Source organism: Lipotes vexillifer, unplaced genomic scaffold (genome assembly GCF_000442215.2).
Source record: "Lipotes vexillifer unplaced genomic scaffold, Lipotes_vexillifer_v1.1 scaffold1003, whole genome shotgun sequence".
Lineage (NCBI taxonomy): Eukaryota > Metazoa > Chordata > Mammalia > Artiodactyla > Lipotidae > Lipotes > Lipotes vexillifer.
The window spans coordinates 1,262,049-1,287,821 of NW_006798890.1; the positions used below are offsets into that span (position 1 = coordinate 1,262,049).

Consider the following 25,773-nt stretch of genomic DNA (forward strand, 5'->3'; position numbering starts at 1 on the left):
CTTGCCTCCCGCGCCGGGCTCGCTTGAGGGGCGCCCCCATCCACGGCGGCCTCCGGAGCAAGGCTCGGGGAGCCGCGGGGCAGCCATGGCGGAGCCAGAGGCCGCGGCCGAGAAGCTGGACGCCCTCATCGACGACCTGGACTACCTCCCCGGCCACTTCCACCTGGAGATGCAGCTGAACTTCGAGCCGCGCTCGCCGGCCTCGCTCCACGCCCGGGACCTGAAGCTGCAGCGGGACGGCCTGCGGCAGGAGCTGGTGCTGGCGGCTGCCACGCAGCGCCCCGCCGTGCGCCACCTCCTGGGCGCCTTCGCCTTCTACCTGGAGGAGCTGGACGAGGCCCGCGAGAGCTTCCTCGAGGTGGCCCGCGAGGACCCGGGCAACCTCAACGCCTGGGCCAATCTGGTGCACGTGTACGGGCGGCTGGGGCAGAAGGAAGAGGAGGAGGCGTGCGCCGGGCGTTTGGCCGGCCTCATGGGCCTGGCGGGGGACTGCGGGGCCGCCGCGGACACCCCGCTCCGCGCCGCGCGCTGCCTGGCCGAGCAGGGCTACGCGCACGGCTTCGACGTGGGCTGCGCCAGCCCAGAGGAGCGGGCGCGGGTGCTGGAGGCCGGCATTGAGCTCTATGACAAGGCGCTGGGCCACGCGCAACAGGTGGGTGACCCCTCCCCAGGCTGGGAGGGCTGGGGTCGCGGCCCCTAAAGTCTGCAGGGATGCCCCCGGCCTCCAAATTCTCACCGAACCCTGGCCCTTTGGCTTCCGGAATACCGTTCCAGCGTGCCCCTCCCACCTTGGGTCCTAGACCAGGCTTGTAGCTTTTCTCTGACGGACTAGGGCGTGGACCCACTTCCCAGCGGGTTAGCTTGCGTAAGTTTCTTTGCTGGCAGTACTGCAAACTCCACACACCAACTCATCCCTCTCACCTTGCTCTTCCCAGCAAGTACCTGTCCACACCCACCTAAGTATAAGGCACAGCTCCACATCCCGCCAGAAACAGGCAGCATTCTTGCCTCCTCTCTCCCCCTCACGCACCATAGCCATCCACTCAGACCCCAGATCCTGTCCGCTCCGCCTCCTCATATCTCCAGGGTCTATCCGCTCCTCTCCTGCCTCCCTCCGCCAGCCCAGCCTCCATCATTCCCTGCCTGGGTTCCTTCCCTCTGGCCTGACCCTTCGGCCTCCTCCTCCACCCTTGCTGCCAGTATCATGTTACTCAATCCTGCTGGCCATATCCGTCAGCTGCTTACAACCCCCAGTGACTCCCCACTGCCTGGCACGTAAGTCCCAGGCTCTCCGGTGGGCACGGGAGACCCTCCGTGACCTTGCTCTCTGCCTTCCCTCTGCCGCGTTCCCCTTTCCAACCAGGCTTTTGCCACCATCTACTTCCCCTTGTTCCCCGTGGGCCAGGTCTCCTTACAGCCCACCTTGCCACTCTTTCGGAGGTGCCCTTTGCTCTACCCTCGCCTGGAAGGTTGTCCTCGCTCTCAGGCATCCACTCCGCTGACTCTTCCAGGCTGGGTCCCTCCCCGGCCACTTCCACCTGGAGATGCAGCTGAACTTCGAGCCGCGCTCGCCGGCCTCGCTCCACGCCCGGGACCTGAAGCTGCAGCGGGACGGCCTGCGGCAGGAGCTGGTGCTGGCGGCTGCCACGCAGCGCCCCGCCGTGCGCCACCTCCTGGGCGCCTTCGCCTTCTACCTGGAGGAGCTGGACGAGGCCCGCGAGAGCTTCCTCGAGGTGGCCCGCGAGGACCCGGGCAACCTCAACGCCTGGGCCAATCTGGTGCACGTGTACGGGCGGCTGGGGCAGAAGGAAGAGGAGGAGGCGTGCGCCGGGCGTTTGGCCGGCCTCATGGGCCTGGCGGGGGACTGCGGGGCCGCCGCGGACACCCCGCTCCGCGCCGCGCGCTGCCTGGCCGAGCAGGGCTACGCGCACGGCTTCGACGTGGGCTGCGCCAGCCCAGAGGAGCGGGCGCGGGTGCTGGAGGCCGGCATTGAGCTCTATGACAAGGCGCTGGGCCACGCGCAACAGGTGGGTGACCCCTCCCCAGGCTGGGAGGGCTGGGGTCGCGGCCCCTAAAGTCTGCAGGGATGCCCCCGGCCTCCAAATTCTCACCGAACCCTGGCCCTTTGGCTTCCGGAATACCGTTCCAGCGTGCCCCTCCCACCTTGGGTCCTAGACCAGGCTTGTAGCTTTTCTCTGACGGACTAGGGCGTGGACCCACTTCCCAGCGGGTTAGCTTGCGTAAGTTTCTTTGCTGGCAGTACTGCAAACTCCACACACCAACTCATCCCTCTCACCTTGCTCTTCCCAGCAAGTACCTGTCCACACCCACCTAAGTATAAGGCACAGCTCCACATCCCGCCAGAAACAGGCAGCATTCTTGCCTCCTCTCTCCCCCTCACGCACCATAGCCATCCACTCAGACCCCAGATCCTGTCCGCTCCGCCTCCTCATATCTCCAGGGTCTATCCGCTCCTCTCCTGCCTCCCTCCGCCAGCCCAGCCTCCATCATTCCCTGCCTGGGTTCCTTCCCTCTGGCCTGACCCTTCGGCCTCCTCCTCCACCCTTGCTGCCAGTATCATGTTACTCAATCCTGCTGGCCATATCCGTCAGCTGCTTACAACCCCCAGTGACTCCCCACTGCCTGGCACGTAAGTCCCAGGCTCTCCGGTGGGCACGGGAGACCCTCCGTGACCTTGCTCTCTGCCTTCCCTCTGCCGCGTTCCCCTTTCCAACCAGGCTTTTGCCACCATCTACTTCCCCTTGTTCCCCGTGGGCCAGGTCTCCTTACAGCCCACCTTGCCACTCTTTCGGAGGTGCCCTTTGCTCTACCCTCGCCTGGAAGGTTGTCCTCGCTCTCAGGCATCCACTCCGCTGACTCTTCCAGGCTGGGTCAGGCATCTCCCTTGGGCTCCCACAGCACTGCTCACACTGTCCATTTACAGGTCTGTCTCCCCACCTCAATCTTGAGATCTTCAAGAGTGGGGACAACGTCTGCCTGGTTTACCACTGAAAAGCCAACACCTGGCCAGTGCCTGGACACAGTGGCACTCAGTAAATGCATCTTGAGTGAATGTATGTGTAGCATAGGGCCCGGAGCTAAATAGACAAATGCTAGGCATATTAGTTACCCATTGTTGTATGACAAATATCCTCTGAGACTTAGCAGCTTGAAACAATAAGCACTGATTGTCTCAGAGTTTGCGTGCTGCAGAACCCAGGCATGGTTTAGCTGGGTGCCTCTAGGCTGTGGTCTCATCTGAAGGTTTGCTCAGCTGGGGGCGGTGGGGTGGGGGTCTGCTTCCAAGCTCACACTCATGGCTATTGTTCCTCACTGGCTGTTGGCCAGAGGCCTCCCTCAGGTCCTTCCCATGAGGACATCCCATCACTTTTGCTATATTCTCTTCATTAGAAGCAAGTCACTAGGTGTAGCCTCCAGGCAGAGAGAGCGGGTTACACAAGAGCACGAATACCAGGCGGTGGGGATCACTGGGGGCCATCCCAAAGGCTGCCTGCATTGGATGACAGACAGATGATGTAGAGGCATTATCCTCTTGTTACAGAAGAGGAAATCACAGTTCAGAGAGGTACCATGACTCTTCCTTGAAGGCACTGCATAGGCAGGGTTGAGCTGATAATGATGACTATTTGTGATAGTTAAATGACAACAAGCCTTCACACATGAGTGGGCTGGCTCCATTCACAAAGCCTCTGCACACCCCCTTGAAGCCTTTTCCACCAAAGCTTATGGCTCCCCCATAAGAGGAAATGTGGAGTCAAGACCTCAGCTGGGTGGGAGGCACGGACTTGACTTAAGGGGAGCAGGGCAGGGTGGAGGTTAAGACGGTAGACTCTGGGTCAGACAGTCCAGGTCCAAATCCCAATTCCCCATGCTCTCACCTCCAACTAGTCTGTAGCATGACTGAGCTTCCCTTTCTATGAAATGGGGATAATAATAGTGCTTGTATCCTAGGATTCCTCATCCGTAAAATGAGGAACAGAGCCTGCACAGAAACAGCAGGATCACAGACGACCTCTGCCTCTCCTGGCCTGGGAGAGCCTTCTCCCCCCTAAACTGTGTGCAGCTGTGGCTATCCCCTGGGGCCAAAAGGAACCCAGGTCTCCTGTTTTAGAGCCTGAGCACAAGGCCCTGAATGCCAGCCTCCCTCAGTGGAAGGTGTGGCCAGCTTGGTGTATGTTGAGTATGGTCACAGTCTCAGAGCAGGGCCTGAAAAGCCCTGGACTGGGAGCCAGGAGTCCTGGGTTCTCATCTCAGCTGCAACCACCCACGGTGGGGACTTCTCCTCTCTGGGTGGTGGTTTCCCCATCTGTGAAAGTGAGGGAGGGGGGACTGGATGGTCTCTGATGTCCCTTCCTGCTCTCAGGAGAAGGCTTCCTGGAGGAGGTGAGCAGGGAGGCAAAGTTTTGGGCGTAGGGAAGGAATGGGGGCCGACTCCTCCCTCCCTGCTGCTGGTCTGCCCAGCCACAGTGGGGGCCGCACCGTCCCCTTCAGTGACTGCCCAGAGGAGAGAGTGTCAAGCAGGGCACTGCCCTGTGCTCCAGGGAGGGAGCTGACTGTCTCAGGTGGGAGGTGGCCTGTGCTGTGTCCTTGGGCCTGGCCCAGGGGCTGCTCCCCAGGTCTGCACAGAGTGTCTGTGGTCAGAACCTCCCCCCCAATCCCAGGAGAAAGTGGGGATTTGGAGCTCCCCCATTTCATCATCTGAGGATTAGGAGAGATCATGCTTATAAAGTACCTGGCACAGGGTAGATGCTCAAGAAATAGTCGCAATCAGGATGACAATGATGACTTTGTATAGTTAGAGCAGGAGGCTTGGGTTCAAGCACCCAGGTCGCTTATTATTTTGCTGTGTGACTTTGTACAAGTCACTTTTCATCTCTGGCCTCAGTGTCTGCTTTATAAACATTAAACAATAGTGATTTCTGCCTCAGTTTACTATGATTATCCAATCAAATCATGGGGTAAAACTGCCCATAAACTGGTAAATTCTGGGCATGTCTGAGACACACATGCTCAGCATCTTAACATTTATTGAGCACCTACTGTGTGCCAGGCCCTATCATTAAGAACTCCTGCCTTTTAGAAGCTCATGGACAAAGGGAAGAGCAAACATTAGTTCCTTCAGTAACCAGCCTTCCCTGAGCCCCCTCTCTGGGAGTGGGGGCCAAAGGGGCATGTCAGAGGTGTGCCTATGACTGGCTGAGGTCACAGGCGTTCATTACATGGCCTGTGCCAGGTGACAATCATCTCTGAGTGCTGTATACCAGAGACCATAGTTTCTGAACCAAAAAGAGGACCCCCCCCAGAGGCTGACAAGGGAAGTGCACTTCGAGGACATCAGGACCCATGTTGGAGTCAGCAGGGACCTGGCAAGTCCAGGTCCTGTGGATAGAGTGACAGTAACTGAACTTCAGAGAGGACACACTTCCTTTCAGCACAAGTGACTGAGGGAGGCTTCTGGAAGAGGCAGTAGTGTACTGGCAGGAATGAGAGGAGGGCAATCCCGGCAGGGGTGTGGTGTGTGCAAAGGTCCTGCGGTGGGGGCTTTAGTGACAACTGAACTGGAGCAGGAGACCTGGAAAGAGGGCAGCCAGAAGCTTCATGGGGAAGAGGACGTGGTGGCCCTAAGGAACTGCTGATGTGGTCTCTGAGGTCTGGTTCCTGCCCTCCTCTGAGCCTCATTTCCTCTTACTTCCCTTGAACCTTACTTCCCAGGGACTCTAAACTTCTCATACTTCTCCAGACATGCCGTGCTGTTTCACAGCTGCCTGTGCAGGAACTTTTCCCTCTGCCTAGAAAGCAAACTGCATCCATCAAAACCCAGCTCAAATGTCACCTCCCCCTTGAAAACCTTCCTTCACACAATGCCCACCTTCACACAGTAATATTCATGAACGCTCTTCTCCGGGTGCCTTGCGGACTTCATCTTAGTCCTCACAAGGACGCCCTGATCCCATTTTACAGATGTGGGAACTGAGGCAGAGCGAGGCTAAGTAACCTGCCCAAGACCACAGAGCTAGTAAGTGGCAGTTGAGTTTACGCCACTCTGACTCCAAAGCCTTTGCTCTTTCTGGAGAGGTGGGAGAATTGGGGCGCAATAAGTGTGAAGCAGATGGCCGGCAGGATGGGGAGGGGAGCGCCCCACACCGGCCACCTCCTGGAAATCTAGGGTGGAAGTGTGGAGAAATAGAGAGAGGGTTGCCGTGTATAGGGAGTAGGGGGGGAGGATAGGAGGGACGAGGGCAGAGGTGAAGTCAGCATGGGGTCAGGAAAGGAGGAATGGGGAAGGTTGAGCAGCCGCTGAGGGTCCTCCAGTTGAGAGGGTTGCCACCCACAGGAGCGCAGCTGGGGGTGGGTGGCCAGGAGGCTGACCCACCCGGTGCTGCAGCTCCAGGAGATTTTCCATCCTGAAGGGGCTGGGACTGTCCCAGGCAAGGAGGAGCCCCCGGAGCTCAAAGAATAAAGAGCAGCCAGAGAACCAATGACGGCTGCTCTTCTGCTAACTAAAATTACAAGAGAAAACATTACAAAAGTTAGTAATTCAGCCCATAATCCCAAACTAAGCAGCATGTCTGTGTATGAGTGGATGAGTGTCTGTGCCTTCCCTCTCAGCCCTTCGTTCCCTCCCTTTCCTCGTCCTCAAGTTACAAAAATATGATGAGGCAGATTGCTTTATCCGTCATTCCTCCGCACCCCCGTCACCTCTCCACACACACTCACAGACGGATTCTTGGTAGAGTCTCCAGGCTGAGTGGGTATTAGGAGCAAACACTTTGCAGTTAGACACACTCGGTTAAAATTCTGCCTCCATCACCAGGTGGCTACGGACAAGTCACTTCACATCTCTGAGCCTCAGTTTCCTCATCTGCAAGGTGGGATTCTAACATCACCTCACAGGGTTGCTGTGAGGATTAAGCGAGAGACCGTGAAGGGCTCCAGGCAGAGTGTAGATCATGTTGGGGCCCAGCCCCTCACCTTGCGCACCCTCTGGCCGCCACAGCCCTCAGCTATGCTCTATAACAGTGGTTTCTGTCTTGCCCCCTAGAGGGTGAGCCCTCTGTCTTGGGCGACCCTCTATCTCTACCTACCACCCCGTGTCTGGAACGGGGTTGGACACCCAAGAGGGGTTTGTGACTGTTGCTAAATTTAATTTGGTTTTTTAGTCTTAAAATCCCCATTATTTTTCTAAAATAAAGTAACTCGAACTTATATTTCTCTAAAAAAGTAATATCTCTGTCCCAAGCTAACTCAATCATTTGAGTTTCTTCCCCTTTTCCTGGAATATTGTGTGGCTTCACACACACACACATGTACCTGCACACACATGCACAGGTACACACACATGCAGATCCTGCACCCCTGCTGCTGGCCCAGAGCAGGCTCAGGGTGGTAATAGGAAACACCACCACAGTGGGTGCCACTGATCCAGCCTGTACGCCAGGCACGGAGCTCAGAATGTTACGTTCATTAGCACATCTGATTTTTATTCAAACCTCACAGACACACTGCCACTGGTATTGTGATTCCCTGTTGCACAGAGGACAGAACAGGCTCAGGGAGGGGACTCGCCCTAGCTGACCGGGCGCACACAGGCCATCCAGGTTTCACCTGGCCTGCTGGGCCGGGCGGGGATGGACCCAGTGCTGCTAGGCCCAGCAGCCGGCCTCACAAACAAACAAAAGTGCAGGCATCCACACAGTCGCCTGGCAGGAAGGACCGACACACACAGACACACACAGCTGTGCCACCAGCGGAGAGGCCAGCCCCAGGACCTGGGAATTCCTCAGGGAGCTGCCCTCCCAACAGCTCTCCGCCTCCCACAAGCCCCCCTCTCTCCCCCAGCCTCCCTTTCTCCCTCTCCCCTTCGTACCACAGCTCCAAACCCTGACAACTCAGGCGCACGGTGCAGGCAGATGCGCTGCTGGGACCGAGGTCAGAGTGTTGGTGAGGGAATCTGCAGGCTGCAGGGACGCCCTGGGTGACCTGGGCTGGCTGTGTAACCTCTCTGAGGGTCCATGTCTCCCTCTGTGAAATGCGGACAGTGGTACCAGCCGGGCAGGGGTGTGGGAGGAGGAACTGGGGTCACGGAGGGAAGGCCCAGCCCCAGCGAGCTTTGATGAACGCGTCCTTCTCATCCTCATGCCCTGATGGGGCTGCCAGGACTCCTTCTAAGTGAGCCCCCGCCCTCTTTCTGCTTCCTCCCACTTCTTCCTGCCCCTTCCTGAGCTCGCCTTCGGCCCAGCCCAGCCCAGAACCAACTTTGGGTAAAGAACAATGACATCGGGGAGACCCCACTTGGAGCCAGGGGTCAGGATTTGGGTTCCTGCCTCAGACCTGCCCCGACTGGCTGTGGGACAGTGGGCAAGTCCTCTGTGGATGGTGGACATTTCCTCCTCTGTCACTGGACTAAGGTTGTGGCCAGGGTGATTTCAGGGACAGGAAGGACTTTGATAATAGAGAAGTGGGGGAAGGAATGAACCTCCTGGCAGAAGAAAACACATAAACACACAGAGGGAGGTAGGAAACCACAGCTTGGGGAATGTCAGGCACGGTGTTTTGAGGACTTTAGAGTTGATCTCCAACTTTTGAGATCATGGGGAGGGTTTCTCCTCCCATGGTGCTTGCAAACACACACACAGCTCCACAAATCTGAGTGGTTTGATTTGGATGACACTGGACAATGAGCTAGGGACTGTGCACTTGTGTGCTTTTCACAGATTATCTCACTTGCTCCTAGAAATGCTGGGGAATCAGAACTGTTATTAACCCCATTCTACAGATGAGAAAACTGAGGCTCAGAGAGCTGTAATAACTTGCTCAAGGGCACACAGCCATGAGTGGCTGGCTGGAACCGAACTCAGTTCTCTCCGACATAAAGTCCAGGCTGAGGGACAGCTTCCCTGCTACTCTAGCCCCAGCCTTCTGATGGCCTCGGTGCTGCTCACATTTGCATAACAGCACCTTCTGAATTTGCTGCTGGCTTCTTTCCCTCCACACCTGGCAATTTGGGGAACTGGGTCTCCCCTCCTTATTGATACAGGACCCCAGAGCCGAAGTTGCCTGTAGCATCATCTGACGCAACTGTCTTCTTCACAGGAGGAAAGATAGAGTGTGTTAAGGGTGCACACAGTCCAGACCCATGGCAGGGCTGAGAAAATGCAGGACTTCTTCAGACCTACCCGGTGCCAGAGCTGGATTTGTACACAGGACTGGACAGGGTCCCTTTTCTCTAGGGACCATGGAATAGAAAAGTGGCTCTACTGAGTCCTGCGAGTCTGTGGAACCAGTGCAAAGCAAAGCTGGCTCACAGAGTCTGTGTCTGCGTGACAGATCTAGGACCAGAAAGGGGGTGACAATGGGGAGCTGCAGTCGATCTGCTCCACTCTTAAAATCCACAAAGACCATGCAGGGAACCCAGCCAGGGCTGAATAGGTGACTCACCTCCATGGCACAGCACCCAGCCCCCCAGTCCCCCCTGCCCAGTTGCACTGATCACTCCCACCCATGTGCCTGTGACACAGGCAAACCCAGTCGATCATCCCTGCTTATAGACGCGGAAACTGAGGCCCAGGCTGGGCCAGTGGACTTTCAAGGAAGCCTGGGGGAGGTAGAGGCAGGGGTGGGACTCCAATCTCAACCCTCTGTTTACTCCCCACCCCCCACCGAGGCAGGAGCTGGATGAGGAGAAACCCCTGCCCAGCCTTTCTGGGGCAGACCCCCAGGGGTGCCAGTCCAGCCAGGTGGGCTGGGGCTGGAGCTCCGCGTGCAGAGCCCGAGGCTGCTCTGTGTCATCACAGAGGACATTCCAGTTGAGCAGGAAGAGCATGGTCCTGAGACCTGCCACCTGGTGACTTTTATTTCTGCAGCGTCAGCCTTCACAGACAGGGTCAGCCTGATGAGGTGGAAAGAACAGGGGCACTGGAGGGAGGCAGATCTGAACTTGAAGCCTGGCACTTCCCCCTGGGCTGTGGGGCTGGGCAGGTGGCTTTTCTCTCAGCCTGTTTCCTTACCTGTAAAAGGAGGAGGATTCATTACACCTTCTCGGGCTGTTGTGTGGGTGGATTCAGTGCCACCAGGCACAAAAGTGCCCAGTGGACAGTTGATGGTTGAGAAATGTACATTCTCTTTCCTCCTTCTCATCCCCCCTCCCCTGAAAGAGAATCAGTCAGCTCTCAGGAACTGACTCTGAAACACAGAATACAACGTCCACAGGGGCAGAGTTCAAACTGCAAGGCAAACATTTTCCTTAAGAACCAATAAGGTCTCTGTATAGCCTATGCAGACACATATAGATTCATAAACCATTAGCATATTGAGATCTTCTATTGAAATCCTCTAAAATAGCTAAGCCCTGCAACATTTCCTTCTGTGGGGACCACCTTTTGAAGTAAATGGAGTAGCCAGCTGAGACCCATCCTTATATCTGCCAAGTTAACACAAACCTGCTCTATAATGTCTAATCCTCATCCTGATATTCTCTGCAGGTACGGCCAGATCACCCACCTTTGTCAATTACCCACCCAGCTGTAGCAGCTTGGGTCGTCAGGCTTCCAGAGGATCACAACTGCTGATCCTTCTGTTCATTTAAAAAGAGATGCACTGGCCTGCCATTTTCACCTGGCTCTCTGCAGTGCTAGACTCTAGTGCAGTGGTTCTATCAGATTCCCAGGTGCTGCTGATGCTGGTGGTCGGGGGACCCCACTTCGAGGACCACTCATCTGGGGTAGTCAGGTGCAGGAACTCTGGGGCTAAGCTGCTGGGGTCCCAGCTCTGCTGCCTTCTAGCTCTGCCACTCTGGGCCACAGATGCCTCTTCTGTAAAACTGAGATAATCGTAGTCCCTACCTCCTAGGTAACCCCGGAGTTAACACATGTAAATCATGTGCCTGGTGCATAGTAAGTGCTCAGTAAAATGCACTATTATTGGTATAGCTAAAAAAGCAACATTTCTAGGTTTCAGTCCAGGCTTTCACACTGGCTGTGTGTCTTTGAGGATGTCTTCTCACCTCAGTGTTCCCATCTGTACTAGGGGGTGATGATAACCCACTCTACATTCCACAAAGGTCTTTCTGAGGGTCATGTGGCATCGGTGTGAGTGCACTTTGTAAATGGTAAGCACTGTACAAACACTTGCAGCGAGGTGTTGTGGGAGTAACACGCACTTGAAGTCAGAGACCTGGCCTGAAATGTCAGGTGAAGTCAGCACGTCTCTGCCTCTTTGAGCCTCGGTTTCCCCATCTCTATAATGAGGGAAATACCGGTGAGGGCCTCGGAGGAGCTGGGAGATGTCCTGAGAACCCCTTGCCTGAAGTCGGTGCCTCACTCTCACCCTCAGCTAGTACCAGGATCTAACCAGCTACTTAAGGGCAGTGCTGGTGCCTGGGCCTTGCCAGCTTGAAGCCTCAGCGGGCTCACGCTCTGGCCAGTGCCCCCTCATAGACCCCAGAACCCCCAGCTCACGGGGTCCTGATGAGGATGAACAAGAGAAAAGGTGGGGTGTCCTGCCAAAGCCCACACGGGGAGGCCCTCAGTCAATATTCCTCTCCTGGCAGAGGTGCTGTCAGCCCCTCCCAGGCTGCCTCCAAATATATTGCCTCTGGGAGCCATCAACTCTGGAAGTGAATTCCGTGAAGCCATAAGAGGTTTCACAGCAACTTCATTCTCCAGGAGAGAGGAGGGGAGGGGGCAGTCAGAGGCCTGTTTAATTTAATTTAGCATATGTGGCTTGCCAGGTTGCCCCTGGTAACAGCTTCAGCTGCCGCTTCAGTTACAACTAGAAGGAGTTTTAAAGAGACAGCCCATTTTAGGACAAGAATTGCACAGCAGAATGAATGGTCTCTCTCTACTAGCTCCATCACAGGGATGGAGGATTGGAACCCAAGCACAGTGAGGCTTCAAACTAGGTCTGTTTATACCATTAACTCCATTCCTGATTCGCAATCCCATAAGCCCTCCTGCAAATGTTACTCTTAAGTGGGATCTGAGGAGGGGCTATGTTTGGGATTTGTCATAGAGATGTCACTCAGCCAGTTACTTCTCTGCAAATCAGTTTTAGTCTTCAAGTAGAAGGGAGGGAGAGTTAACCTTTAGGAGTTGCCGCTGCAATTCAGGCACTCTGCCACCAGGTGGTAGTATTGCTTACTTAGTGCAAACCATAACCAGGCTTGACTTAATCAAGACTATCAGAATGGTGGTGAAACCACTGGGTTCTAAGTCCTGATACTAACCAGTGTGTGACCCTGAGCAAGCTGCTTCACCTCTGTGGTCTCAGTGTTCTCAGAGACATAATAATGGGATTGATTGATCAAGATAACTGAGTGCTGTGGACAGGCTTCGGGCTAGGACTAGGAAGGCATGAGTTTATGTCCCGACTCTGTCATGCACTAACTGTGTGATTTGGACACATAACTTAATTTCTTGCATCTTAAATACCAAACAAGAAAGTGGCTATGAACCAGGGAGAGCCCTGAGGACAACACACTGCTCTTCAACACTGGGGACCTGTGGACCCCACGGGGCATGTGAGGCCCTAGGAGCAACAGTGGGGGGCTGGAGAGGTGGAGAGTGGGGTGAGGCAGGATAGCCCTGGACTCCAGAGCCTGAGACCTCGATGCCCCACCTAGAACTGAAATAAGGCAAAGCAGCCTCCTAGACACACCTAACCCTGCACGTTTCTAACCCAAACCAGGAGAAAGGGGGCAAACGTTTATGGAGGTTTATGGGCACGGTCTCCAGGCTGGTCACTGCATCACGATGCCCCTTTGCAGGTAAGGACACAGCCTCTGAGGGCTAACACATCCCCCCAGGGTCACCCCCTCTTGTGGCCAGACCTGTTGGCCACCCAAGCCTCTGCTCTCTGCACTGCAGCCCTCCCCTAGTCTAGGATACCTGATGTCACTTGAGGTCACATCTCCTTGTCAGGAGCCTGAAAGGGGGAGCAAGTTCTGTGTCTCCCCACCATGACTCAGTCTGGCCAACCTCAAAGCAGTCGTGGGGCCAGAGGTCACGAGATCACAGCCACAGGCAACCAGGGAGACTGAGGCACACGTGCCTTTGGTCCTTCACACAGACAGGTGCTGACATTCTGTCAAGGTCCTTGGCCAGCTTGGCCCACAGTAGGTGCCCCATGAATCTGAGTCCCCTTCCCATGTCCCAGGTCCCGTGCAGGTGCAGCAGGTAAGGTCATCTGGCAGCCAATCCAGCTTTTTGCTTTGGCCAGTGTTCTCCATTGCGCTCTCAAGGATGCCCTTTAATCCTTGGGACCCACCGCTCTACCCTCCAGACAGCCCAGTTCCCAGCCAAGCCCCCATACACGTATTCCAACCTAAGTAACAGGATAACTCCCCACCTCTAACCCCTTCTATGCCTCCCCACTGCCTTGCAGATGACTTCCAGGTCCTGAGCCTGACACTCAGGGGCCCCTCCTGATGTTCCCCTGCTGGCTCATCCCCTCGCCCCTTACAACTGGGGATCTAGCCGCTCTGGGCTGCATGCAGCCCCCAACACACCTGTTCGCTCATCTCTGAGGTTTTGCACATGAAGTGCCCTCCGTCTGATGCCCTCTCTCACTGTATCCACCTGGTTGGTTCCTACTTGTCCCTGAGAGCCCTGCTCCAGTATGTCCTCCTCTAGAAGTCTCGGGGGTACCCCTGGATCATGTAGGAAACCTCCTCCCATAGCCCCTGGTGTTCCTTCTGCTCTAATTTTGTCTTTGGTCTGGCTTTCCTGCCAGACCTGGTTTGGGTCAGCGTTCAAGACACTCCCCTACGGGCAATCACACTGCTCACTGAGATCTACTCACAGGTCCCCCTTCCTCTCTTCCTCCGAACCATCCAAGGCCACCCCAGAGCAGTTGCAGCCTAACTTGGCAACGTTAGCTCCCGCCACACCCCAGTCATACTCACTGTGCCCCATGCTCCCCAGCTGCCCACTCATGTCCGTGCTGAGCCCCCCATCTGGAATGCCCTTGTCCCCCACCTCACCCTCTCAAATACCACTGCTATTCAAGGCCCACCTTACAGCCCATCGTCTGTGAGACCTTCTCAGAGTCTTCTGGCTGGAAGTGGCCTCTTCATCCTGCTGCATTTGTCTCCATCCCCCTCTCAGCCTTGATCAAACCCTGCTTCATATTATAGCTATTGGTAAGCCAGTGTAATGAGGGGAGCAAGGGCTTTGGAGACTAACAAATGGGGTTCAAATCCCAGCTCTGACACTTGCATGCTGTGTGACCTTGGGCAAGTCATTTTGCCTCTCTGAACTTCAGTATGTGCCTCTGTAAAATGGGATGACACCTACCTCATAGGTTGTTGTGAGATTGAGATGATGAGTGTCAGGATCCTGGCACGTGGCAGGTGCTCCTTCAAACCCCATTATCTATGGTCTCCCCAACCGAGTTGTGAGCCCATGTGGGCCAGGGTGCAGGTCCCATTCAGTGCCACAGCTCCATAGCACCCAACACATCATAGTTGGGCCTCACACCATAGATGCCTCACACCATAGAAATGCTGGCTGGACTTAATGCTTCATCCTAGCTGCTGAGGGTGGGGTGGAGGGATAATAGGGGCCCTGAGCTGAGAAGGCCTCTGCGGATGGCGGGTGGTGAGTGCAGAATGGAGCCTGGAGATCAACCACAGGAGATGAATGTGGAGTGAGGTGCTGGAGCCTGAGGCAGAGCCGCTGATATGCACTGGGGGTTTTATTGGTTTTCATTAAAATTCCTTCCCAAGGCAGGAGCAGCTACTCCCATAAATAACGGCATAAATATTTTATCTGGTGCCCAAGTCAGTCTAAATGCACAGCAAAGTTGGCAAGAAAAACAATGGGAAAACAGTTCAGGGTGGGGTCCTGGGCTTCAGCTGAACTCACTCACATGCCCAAAGGGGCTTTCTCAGGAAGGTGGAAGCTGAGGGATGGTGCCAAAGGGGAGAAGCGGGGGAGAGAGAAGGTGACTGGTGGAGTGTGGGCCCTGCGGTAGCGGGGAGGGAAGGAAATGGACACCACGCCTGCTCTGTGATGGACACCTTGCTTGGGGCATTCACACAGGTCATCTTGTCAAATCCTCTGTGGTCACAGAAGTGAAGTGACTCGCCCAAGGTCACCCAGCCAGCCAGTGGCAGAGCCAGCACTATGACCAAGAGTGTACTTGCTGCTCCTCAGGGTTCAGGGAAAGCATGGGAGTCTATGAACAATGTCCCAAATGCTTCAAGAGCAGCAGCACAAGCCATTCTCTGCTTCCCTAGATCCCGAAGGAGGAAAAAAGGGGCTGGTACTTCACCATGGCAACGCTCTTCATCAGGTCAGGCTACGGGTTGGGGATGGGATGGTGGGGAAGAACGGGGAGAGGTGGGGCCTGGAAGCCAGGGGATAAATGGCTGAGCCCATCTGCGTGGCAAGGGCTCCCCGAGTTCCCCTCCCTGCCCACTGACCTGGGGAGGACTCGCGGCACCCTGGGGACGGCTGGGAGGGTGCTGACCAGCTGCGTCCCCTTCTCTGCCACAGGTTAGATGGCATCTTCCTGGAGCTGGGCAGCGAGGAGCAGAAGAGGTTGCCGGCCTTCAACCGCACGCTGGCCCTGCTCCGGCAAGTCCTCAAGTCCTCGGAACCCCACCACCAAGGCAGGACCCGTGGGGACGGGTGGGAGAGGAGCCTCTGCCCCGTCCTCCCTGCACCCGCCACCAGCTCTGCCAGTCTTGTCACTGTCCCCCCCTCTAGCACTGTTTCTCTGTCCCTCACCTTCTGTCTCATCCACTCCCTTGTTCACCTCAGGGAGCTCGCACACCTCGCACAGGTGAACGGGCACCTGCAGATCACTCCAGGTGCACGTGTCCAGGCCTGTCTGTGACCGAAAGTGTAAGAGACAGAGTTCTCGCCATTGCAGCCTCTTATCCCCATTTTGTGGTGGGAGGAGGGAGGGCTGTTCTGGAGGGGAGTCGAGTCATTTTTCCACAGGGACCAGAGCTCCAGAGCTGGGGAGAGCTGGAGTTAGAGAGCAGGGTGTCCCGCGTGCCACAGTAAACACAACAAGCACTGAAACTGTTCATCCCTCCACTCACACGTCCTCTCCCCACCCTGTTTCTCTCGGTCCCTGGCTGGCCCACAGTGATTTCATGCCACTTCCGCTCCTTTTGTCTTCCTGGGGGCTGCCACCTGGGGTGGCACTGGCCCCCTGCCTCCTCGTGGCTCCCCTCCCTCTCTCCACCCCGCTGCTGCCTGAGACCCCTCTCCCGGCCTCACCCCCAGCTCTGGCCTGGTGCTACCTCGGGATGCTGCTGGAGAGGAAAGACACTTTCTCCATCACCCCCATGGGCGTCCATGACTGCGGGTTTTCAGGGACCGACCCCCTGGACTGCTTTGGCAAGGTATGTGCCCCCGGCACAGAAGCTCTCCGAACCCGGATTGAGACTGACACCTCAGCCTCCTCTCCTGGAACCCGCTGCTTCTCTGGGTGTCATCCCCACCTCCCTGCCTCACTCTGGAAGTGCCCTTACTCCAGACCTTTCTCTCCATCCCAAACAAAGCCAAAGTGCTCCCTTGTCCTCTTGGCCTATGAGTCAGACCCTCTTTACTTCTCTAGGCCTGTCTTCTAAGCTACTCACGATTTACCAGATATGCCCTCAGGCCTTTCCCCTTCACACCCCCCGGGGCAAAGTGGAAAGAAGACGAGGTTAGCTGGGGTCTGGATGCCAGCTCTGCCCATAGGCCCTGTGACCCTAAAACAAGTCACTTCCATCTCGGAACCTCCTTATCTGTTAATTATGTGATCTGTCCACCATCTAGGATATTGAGAGACTGAAAGGAGGTAGTGGATGAAACCATTCACTGTAAACTGTAAAGTGCTGTTCAAGCCTTATTCTTGGCACCTCGTTTCTGTGGCAGTTTCCACACTTAGCTCAGTTTTTGAAGACTTTCCTGGAGGCCAGGACCCTGTGATTTTCATTCCCCTTGCGGTCAGCACGACACTCTGCCCGGGGCACGTTCCTAGCATTTGCTGGTCAGTAATGAGCAATTTCTTGGTGAGAGATCTTAGTGAGAGCAGACATAAATGCTGGTTCACGTGTGTTCCGAGAGTTGTGTCCAGTTTAACGCACTGCCTTTGTCCCTCCTTGGGAACCTACTCTGTGCCAGGCACAGAGAAGTGGACAGATGGGGACCCTGCCCTGTAGTTCACCGTCTCAGGGGCAGCAACAAACACAAGGCAGGCAGCTGTCAGTAACAATATTGGGGTGGTGGTGGGGGAAGTGCGGTGCCCAGCTAGAAACACTGTGTGAGTCTGGGGGAGGTAGAGGCTGATTCTGGCCCCTCCCCCTACCTGCCCCAGGAAAATGGGGGAGCACACAGCGACGTGTCTGAGGAAGAGGGGTTTGCCTGGGGTCTGGAGGGATTCTCTGGACATGTCCCGTGAACATGGCAGAGAGCATGGCAGCGAGTCAGGCTCTCAGAATTTGAGTGCAAGTGAGCTGTGCCCAAAGTGTTGGGTCCCACGATGTGGTAGATATGAGGAATATGATCTTTGGGGTAATATGGCTCTACTGAGAGAAGGGGTTCCAGTTCTGGCAAACAGCCAGAAAAATGGTTTGTTCTTACTTCTTCCCTTACTCAGGCCATTGAGATTGCCAAGGACCAACCCCCCATCCTGAATCACCTGGCCAAGATCTTCCACTTCCTCGGAAAGCAGGATATGGCCATTGGTACCTGCAACATGGCCCTAGACACCCTACGAGATCCAGAGCTCAACTGGCAGGCGTACTGCACAAGGGCCAAGGTGAGTCTACCCGCAGCTCCACCCCATCCTGCCATCCAGAATCAGAGAACAACGGCCAAGACCCTGTGGCCAGAGCCCGGAGGTCAGGGAGCCTTCATGGTGGAAGGGAGCTTAGGTGTCATCAAGGCTCACAGTTTGTGTTCTCTAAGATTGTTGAGTGAGAGAATGAAGGAGCTTCCCACCCACTGCTCATCCCTTCTGTAATGACCTGGCCAGCAACCTGCCAGCCTCCTCTTTGATTAGAACCTTAGGCAGTCATACTGACCTGGGTGGAATTCTGGCCTCTCCACTCATCACTGTGGGACTTGGGGCAAGCCACTTACCCCTCCAAACCTCCATTCCCAAATCTGGAAGATACAGATAATAACATCTATCTTAAAAGGTCAGAAGAGTAAGTGAAGTAACATCTAAAGCAGGTGCCTGGAGCGTGGGAGGTGCTTGTGAAAGGCAGAGGGTATATTGGAGGAAGTCTGATGTCGTAGATCAGAGCTCTGGCTCTCAACGCTGCTGGCCTCGGTTCAAATCCCACAGCACCGCTTACACGCTACGAGACTGTAGACAGAATACTCTTGCCTAAAGTCCGAGCCCCAGTTTCTTCTTCTATAGACTAGAGGTGATTGTACCTGCCTCACAGAGTTGTTATGAGAATTAAATTAGACTCTTGTGTAAAACTCAGTACTGACCACATAGTAAGAGTTCTTAAGTGGTTGAGCAGTATTATTAGGTGTATTTTTAACTGGCTCACTGTTGCTTGAGGCAGTCCACTATGGTCACTGAGCTCAGCAGATTACTCATTTAACTGAGAGCTGCATGCCTCTGGCTTCCCCCTACCAGTCCCAGATCTGCCCTCTGGAGCCCCTACAGAACCCATCTGCTCCAGGCTGGACAGCCTTCTCCACTACCTTTCATGGGACATGATGGCGAATCTGCTCCCTTGGTCTTGGTCTGTATGACATAATCATTTTGCCAGCAGGTGCTAGACAGTCAGTTCCTTCATGGCAGTTGATGTGTTCATTATCAATAGTAGTGATATTACTCATGATTGACAGCAGATAATAACACCTTTCTATAACACTCTGCATTTCACCCAGCACTTTCATATTCATGGCCTGACTGAATTCTCGCAAGATCCTGTGAGAAGCCAAAGGTGTGTCATTTTACTGAGGCAACAGAGAGGCAGTGACCTTCCCGGGGTCCTGCATTCCTTTAGGGGGAATCCAAACCTCACTGTCCTCACGCCATCACAGGTTGGCCTGTAGCGTATGCTCGCTGTCTCCCTGTAGCTCCAAAGATCACACTTACTACTCAGATGACCAGACTGGCACCAGGATGGAGGCAGGGCATAGTGAGGAGGAAGGAACAGAAGGGAAGGGAACTCATCTGTGTAAAAGCCTCAGTCCCTGCTGTGAGCCTAAGGCCCTACCTGGCCCATGACCTTGACACACCCCGGCTCAGCTCCCTCCCTCCCAGCCACACTGGGGTCCTTGCAGCTCCTGAGGCATGATCTTGCCTCAGGGCCTCTGCCTAGAATGCTCTTCTCCCAAATATCCAGTTGGCTTCCTCCCTCACTTCCTGGAGGGCTTGAAGAAAAGGCGGAGCTGCTAGCAGCCATCTTCTTGAAAATGTCAGCTTCTTACCAACACTTTGTGTCCTCCTGTCTTTGTTTGTTTTTCCTTTTTAGCACTTATCACTCCCTAACATGCCATTTGCTGATTTATCATGTTTATTGTCTCTCCCCCCAGTTGAAATACACGCTCCACGAGGGCAGGGAATTTTGTCATTTTGCTCTCTACTATATATCCTCAACTCCTGGAACATAGCAGGCTCTTGATGAATATTTGTTGAAAGAATGAATGAATGAACTGAGCACCTACCATGTGCTAGGTCCTGGCTAAAACATATTCTCTCCATTGTCATGGTAACTCTCCAAGGAAGATCTTAGTGTACTGATTTTTCAGATGTCGAAAATGAGGCTCACAGAGGTCAAGCTAATAAAGAGGGGGAGGGGCTGGAATTCAGCTAAGTTCAATTGGCTCCAAAGGCAGAGCTTCCCACTCCCACCCCACCCCCACCTCATGAAGCTGTCTTAGAACCAGAGCCCACCAATGGCTATAAAGCATTAATACCTTCAATGACAATGACCCCCTTTTTCTTACTTCCTCCTTCTCCACCCCTTCCCTACCCCTCCTGAGCCTCTAGATTTTCTAAATGCTCCAAATAGATGTGGGGAAAAAGGGAGGAAGTGGTGATGAAAGCAAGGGTCTGGAATCATTTGTAATTTGATGCTTGTAAACTGGGGCCACCTGCCATTCTTCCCACGCTACTTGCTTACACAGACTCTCACAAAATCGGTGCTGCCATCCCATCTCAAATAACCCCCTCCCCTAGTCACCTCTATCCCATCACCCTGTTTATTTTTTCATACCACTTGTCACCACTTGAAGTGGTACCATGTACTTTTTTATGATCATCTCCCCTACTAGAATGTTCTGTCAGGGCAGGGACCTCCTCTCTTATCAGCACTGTACCCCAGTACCTAGCACAGGGCCTGGCATATGGTGGGCACTCAATACATATTTGTTGAATGAATGAGTGAATGAATGAATGGCTCTTACTTCATCCAACGCCCTTCATTGTACAGAGAGGGGTCAGTGTACTAAGGCCCAGAAAGCGGAGTGGCTAGCCCAAGCTGGCACAGGAGTAGGACCTCGGACTCCCGAGTTCCAGTCACGGGGGCTTTCCACTGCACCACAGAACCTCCCTGAGTTGCTGTTAAGAAAAAAAACTTTATTTAGGATAGAAAAGAGGGCAAGGGTCCTTGCTTGGAGCATCTTCCCTGAGCTGACTCTCTGTGGGCAGATCCACGTCAGAGCCTACCTGCATGACCTGGAGCGAAGCAAGATGGGGCTCGGGGGCATGCCTGACAGGAACCACCTGGCCTGCGCCAAGGCCGACCTCGAGGAGGTGGTCAAGGTGTGCCCAGGCCTTAAGACCTACCTGAACATCGGCCAGGTAAGGTAGCCTCTTGGCTAGGGTAGCCAGTAGCTGACTAAAAACCTATTAACTCCCTGCCAGGCCAGGCCTGGGCACTGAGGACACAGGGAGGAACGCGGGGCATCCCCTGGCCTGATAACAGTACCTGCCTCCTACTGCATTGGTGAGAATTATAGGAGATGATGCACTTAGAGCGTTCAGAACAGGGCCCAGTTCTTTCTAAGCACTCAGAAAGTGTGGGCCATTATTCTGTATCCTTCTGTGCCTTCCGTGAGCACGGAATGACTACCAGAGGTTACAATATCTTATGTATGAGAACACTGAAGCCCAGAGATTGCCCCGCTCAAGGTTATATGGCAGAGAGCGCTGGGGGTGGAACTGGAATCAGAGTACTGTCTCCTTACCAAGGAGAGGGGCACCAAAATTTGCGATGAATAATTGTCGAGGGAGGGAGGGTGGGAATGAATGCGTGGAATTTTTAAAACAGCAAGTGTGGGAAGGGAATGAACGGGCAGCGGCGACGGCAGGGGAGAAAAGCTCACCCCGAAGCCCCCACCCCAGGTCTACTACTACATGGGCGTGGACGCTGTGCAGGAGCAGCTGGCGGTGGACGAGGCGGCGCTGAACCAGGCGCTGGTCTTCCTGGCCAAGGCCGGCGAGTCGGAGCTGGGCGCCACGCTGCCCGAGCTGCAGCTGTTGCGCGGCAAGTGCCTGCGCATCAAAGGCGAGGAGGCCAACGCGGCGGCCTGCTTCAAGCGTGCCGTGGAGCTGGACGACGCGGGCTCCAGCCACACCGAGGGCTTCGGCTGCCTGCTCGAGGCGCTGCTGGCGCAGTGGAACCAGGCGCAGCTCAGCGACGGCGAGCTGGGCAGCGAGGTGGACGCGTGGCTGCGCTGCGCCCAGGACAAGTACCCGGCGGCGCGCCTGCGCCAGGAGCTGCAGCGCGTGTGGCGCATCCACACGGGCGAGGTGCTGGGGCTGGCCCGGGCCTTAGTGGCGCAGGGACGGCCGGCGCTGGTGCGGCTGCTCTTCGAGACCATGGAGCGCGAGCGCGCGGGCCCACGGAGGGGCCGCCGCGCGTTCTCCTTCGGAGGTCCCTGAGGCCCCGCCCCGTTGAGGCCCCGCCCCGTTGAGGCCCCGCCTATAAGTGATTGGACCTGGTCGTGGCGCTGCACACCGGCTTTCACTGCCGTAAGCTGGCGGGTACGGGGAGCCCGTCAGATTCTCTTTCGGGAATTGGAATGGAAACGTTAGGACCCTAGGACGGTTTGACGTGCCTACGGAGGCAAAAGGGCCTGATTCAGCCGGGGCAGACGCGAGGGGCCACTGGGAAACTGTGAATTGAAGGACCAAATCGTACAAATATGCAGAAAAAATAATATGGAGCCTCCCAAGAGATACAGAAGATAATTGCCTCCATTTTGGTGGCTTTCTAGTACCCAAGAGCCTGTCTTTGGATTCCGTGAGCCACGCTCTATCCTTATAATAAGGCCCCCTTTACTAGGTTGACTGGAGTAGGTCTCAGGTCCTGCCTCCAGGGAAGCCATGGCTAGAGAAGAGGGCACAGCTGCCAAGGAGCAAGTAAGGGAAGGGCGGTAGTCGACACCTGGCTGCTCAGGGCTCTTTCCTGCCTCTCTAGCAGCCTTCCATCATGCCTCATCCTTGGCCAGCCAGGGTCTGAAAGGCCCTCAAACTCCCTGAAATAAAGCCCATCAGTAGTACCTTTGCTTGGCTTCTCTGTTCTTGGGGGAAAGTAGGGGCACCACCCAAGGAAGTGCCAACTGCCCCCAATCTCAAACCTTCTACAAAAGAGTGAAGAAAATCTTGGAATTTTACACTCTTGGAATCATAGTCATAGACTCTTAGACGTGGAATTTTATTGTCAAAGTACTTAGGCTCTGATTGCCAGCAGAACGGCCAAGCTGGATTCTTGTGGTCCTACTTACTTACAAGAGCTAATTTAACCTAAAATTCCAAATCAAGTTCTTTCCAGACTGCAAGAATGCTGGTTGTACGTAAATGCAATGGCAAGACCCCCTTAATGGTTTGTGATTTATTTTGCACTTTTCCCCTTTAAAAAAAAAAAAGTTATACTCACCGCTTTGTTCATTTTCCTGATGCTCAGACTGTACCAAGAATAGGCCAGCACCCCTGCATCGCTTCTCATGTCCCCAGTGACAGATGGAGAACAGACCGAAAAGTGCAATCCCTAGAGATCACGCACCCGGATCTCTCATTGTGCACATGGGAAGACTGAGAGCCCTGGAAGGGAGGTAGCTTGCTCAAAGTCACACTTCCTAGCCTCCCCACCCCTGTCCCTCCAACTTTCAGCATTTTTCAGGTTTGGAAAAATACTAATAAACTGGTAACACTAAAGCATTAAGTGTTTACGTGTTAAGGGTTTACATGTCACCTGGGGCACTCTGATATCCGTTGGGATAATGCTGTTGTTCCAGGCACCTGTGAAATCCAGACAGTGAGGCCACCCTAAGGCCCTTGAATCCCACCTCAGGGCTCATCATGGCTCACCACTTCAGGTGGTGACTTTCTTTTCCTCCTTCCTTCCTCTCATCTCCATTGCAGGAGAGTCCAGGAGGTGACTGGACAGCAGGCAGCATACACAGCCCTGTCCACTTCTCCCCCATCCCTTCTCCACCCATGGCTGTGACCTGTGACCTTCCCTATGACAGGAACCCATCTCTTTCTTCTCCTGCTTCCCCAGGAGAAGAATTCAAGGTGGTTTACTGGCGAAGTTGGGAAGTTGGTGAGGTTTGTCCCTTCCCCAGCCTTCCCAGTTTGTTTCCTTCCTCGCTTTTCCTGTCCTCAAGGTCATGCGTTTCTCCCTCCATTCCTGCCAGACCTTTTCAATAAAGCTTCTTTCTGATAATCTCATTCACAGAATCATATAAATGACTAACAAACACCCACTAGGGCTTCTGTCAGGGGTACTGACAGAAGCCAACAAGAGAAAGGAAACCCCATTTCTGGGACTGCCTCTTGTGTGCAGTACACTTCATACATGTAAACTCATGAAGTTTTCTCACCAGCCTTGAAGAGTAGGCATCATGATCCTGATAACAGATGAGGACATTGAGACACTGAACAAGGTCACATATAAGCATGGGAAGAACCAGACCTGCCCCGTGTGTGCTGTCCCCTGGGACACAGCCCTTCCTGGGAGATGTGTCATGGGTAGTCTAGAGTTGGGCCTGTGATCCCCAACGCAACCTGTCACTACCCTGCTCCCTCCCCACGGTGTACTAGTCTCCCTACTCAGAAACTGCCTTACCTCTGTGCCTTTGTACATCCCGTTCCTCCACTGACTCTTTTCCTGTAATTTCTATCCCAAGTGCTAGGCTCAAAGGTGCCTCCTCCAGGAAGTCTTGCCAAATCCTCCAGCTCTCATTAATCACTCCGTTTTGTGCACACTCTCAAGGTATTGTGTCCCTCTGCACTGCTTATATTCCCTTGTCCTTGCACCATAATGATGTCACCATGTCTGTTGTCCCCATTCAACTCTGGCTCTTTACAGCAAGGACCACGTCTGATTCAGCCCCATGGCCCAGCACTGAGCTTGGCACATAAGACAGGCTCAGTTTTGGTTGTTGAACTGAGTAAACTCACAGCAGGGACGTGGCTACGTCAGTCCCAAACAGGCGACTCCATCACCAGGTCCACAAGGGCTGAGGTTGGGGCCAGGTCTGCCACCTAGGGAACTTTGCAGGCTAGAGCTCAACTGGAGAGCATGGGCTTTCTTTCCACCTCCTCTCCAGCTTTAGACCAAATCCCCAAATCTGTGGCTAGGATACTGAAGCCCAGGTAGGGAAACTGAGGCAAGAGAGCAGGGACTTGCCCAAGATCAAGCAATGAATCAGTGACAGATAGAAACTCGAAGCCCACCTCCAGCCCCTTGGGCCAGTGTTCTCTGCCCTTGGGGCCGCCTCCTTTGCCAAGTTCACTTCTGTTAAGTCCAGGAAGACCACAGGCCTACCAGTCATTCACTCAGCATTTATCAAGCACCGGCCAAGTGCCAAGCATAGTGCCAAGCTCTGGGGCTACTGTGCAGAAGAGAATAGACCCTGCCCGGGCCTTCAGGGAGCTCACAGTCTAGAGCATGCAGAGCAGGTCATGCAGGACCTGGTGGGCCACAGTGGGGACTTTGGAAGACCAATGGGAAGCTCTCGGAGGTTTAAGCTGGCAGAGCTGGCTACTCCACCCTCCACACTGTTCACACTCATTCTGTGTTAGTGGCCTTTCCCCAGCCCAGTGGCGGGGAGAGGATGGCTGTCCCTGGGGCTCAGGACGTGTCCTTGGCCACGCCTTTTCAGCAAGCCACTGCTGAGGCCAGGCCTGGCAGTCCGCCAGGATCGTGGCTCTGGCTGGTTTGATCTTTATTCAATTACAGCTTTGAGTCCTGTGGAACACCCCTGCCTACTGGGTAGCTGCGAGGACAACTCTCTGTCACACAGCTGAAGCAGCAGGAGCTCCTTAGGGGAGCACTGCAGAGTAAAAGCCTTAATGACCCCATAATCGGAGTAATGAAGATGAATCAATCGCACCTTGTGCTGCCTGCCCATTCCTTCCTCTGTGTCTAGCAGCCAACATCAGGTGCTAGAAACTCCTGTTTAGCCAGCATGAGCTAAGCATGTTAAAGATCATGAAAACAGGTAAGATTTTTCAGTTATAGGTTTTTAGAATCTCAGTATTGAAAAGAACCTTAATCATCACCTCTTCCAGCCTCTCCATCTAAATCAGAACTCCTCTCAACAGTGAGTGTTCTGAAAGGAGTATCTAAACCACTTGCATGCCTCTGGCAGACAGGCAGCTCACTACCTATTGATGGAATCAATCCATTTCTTAACAGTCTAAGTTTTCTGAGTTTGTCCTTTTATTGGGCCAAAACCTTCTTTTATGTAATTTCTATGTCTTGATTCAAGTTCACCTTTGCCACATAGAACACAGACCGTAATAAGCAAGGTGACCTTGATCAAGTCACTTTGC

At 54.5% G+C, this 25,773-nt stretch overlaps 1 protein-coding gene across 1 annotated transcript; it reads left to right on the forward strand.

The window, feature by feature from the left end:
• Positions 1–22,029, forward strand: TTC22 (tetratricopeptide repeat domain 22). The gene is made up of 7 exons (XM_007471138.1): positions 1–652; positions 15,257–15,312; positions 15,516–15,631; positions 16,257–16,375; positions 17,617–17,778; positions 20,638–20,790; positions 21,334–22,029. Exons 1-7 carry the CDS (start codon positions 86–88, stop codon positions 21,871–21,873), a joined length of 1,713 nt encoding a protein of 570 aa, XP_007471200.1. The 5' UTR covers positions 1–85; the 3' UTR covers positions 21,874–22,029.
• The last annotated feature ends 3,744 nt before the right edge of the window (positions 22,030–25,773 follow it).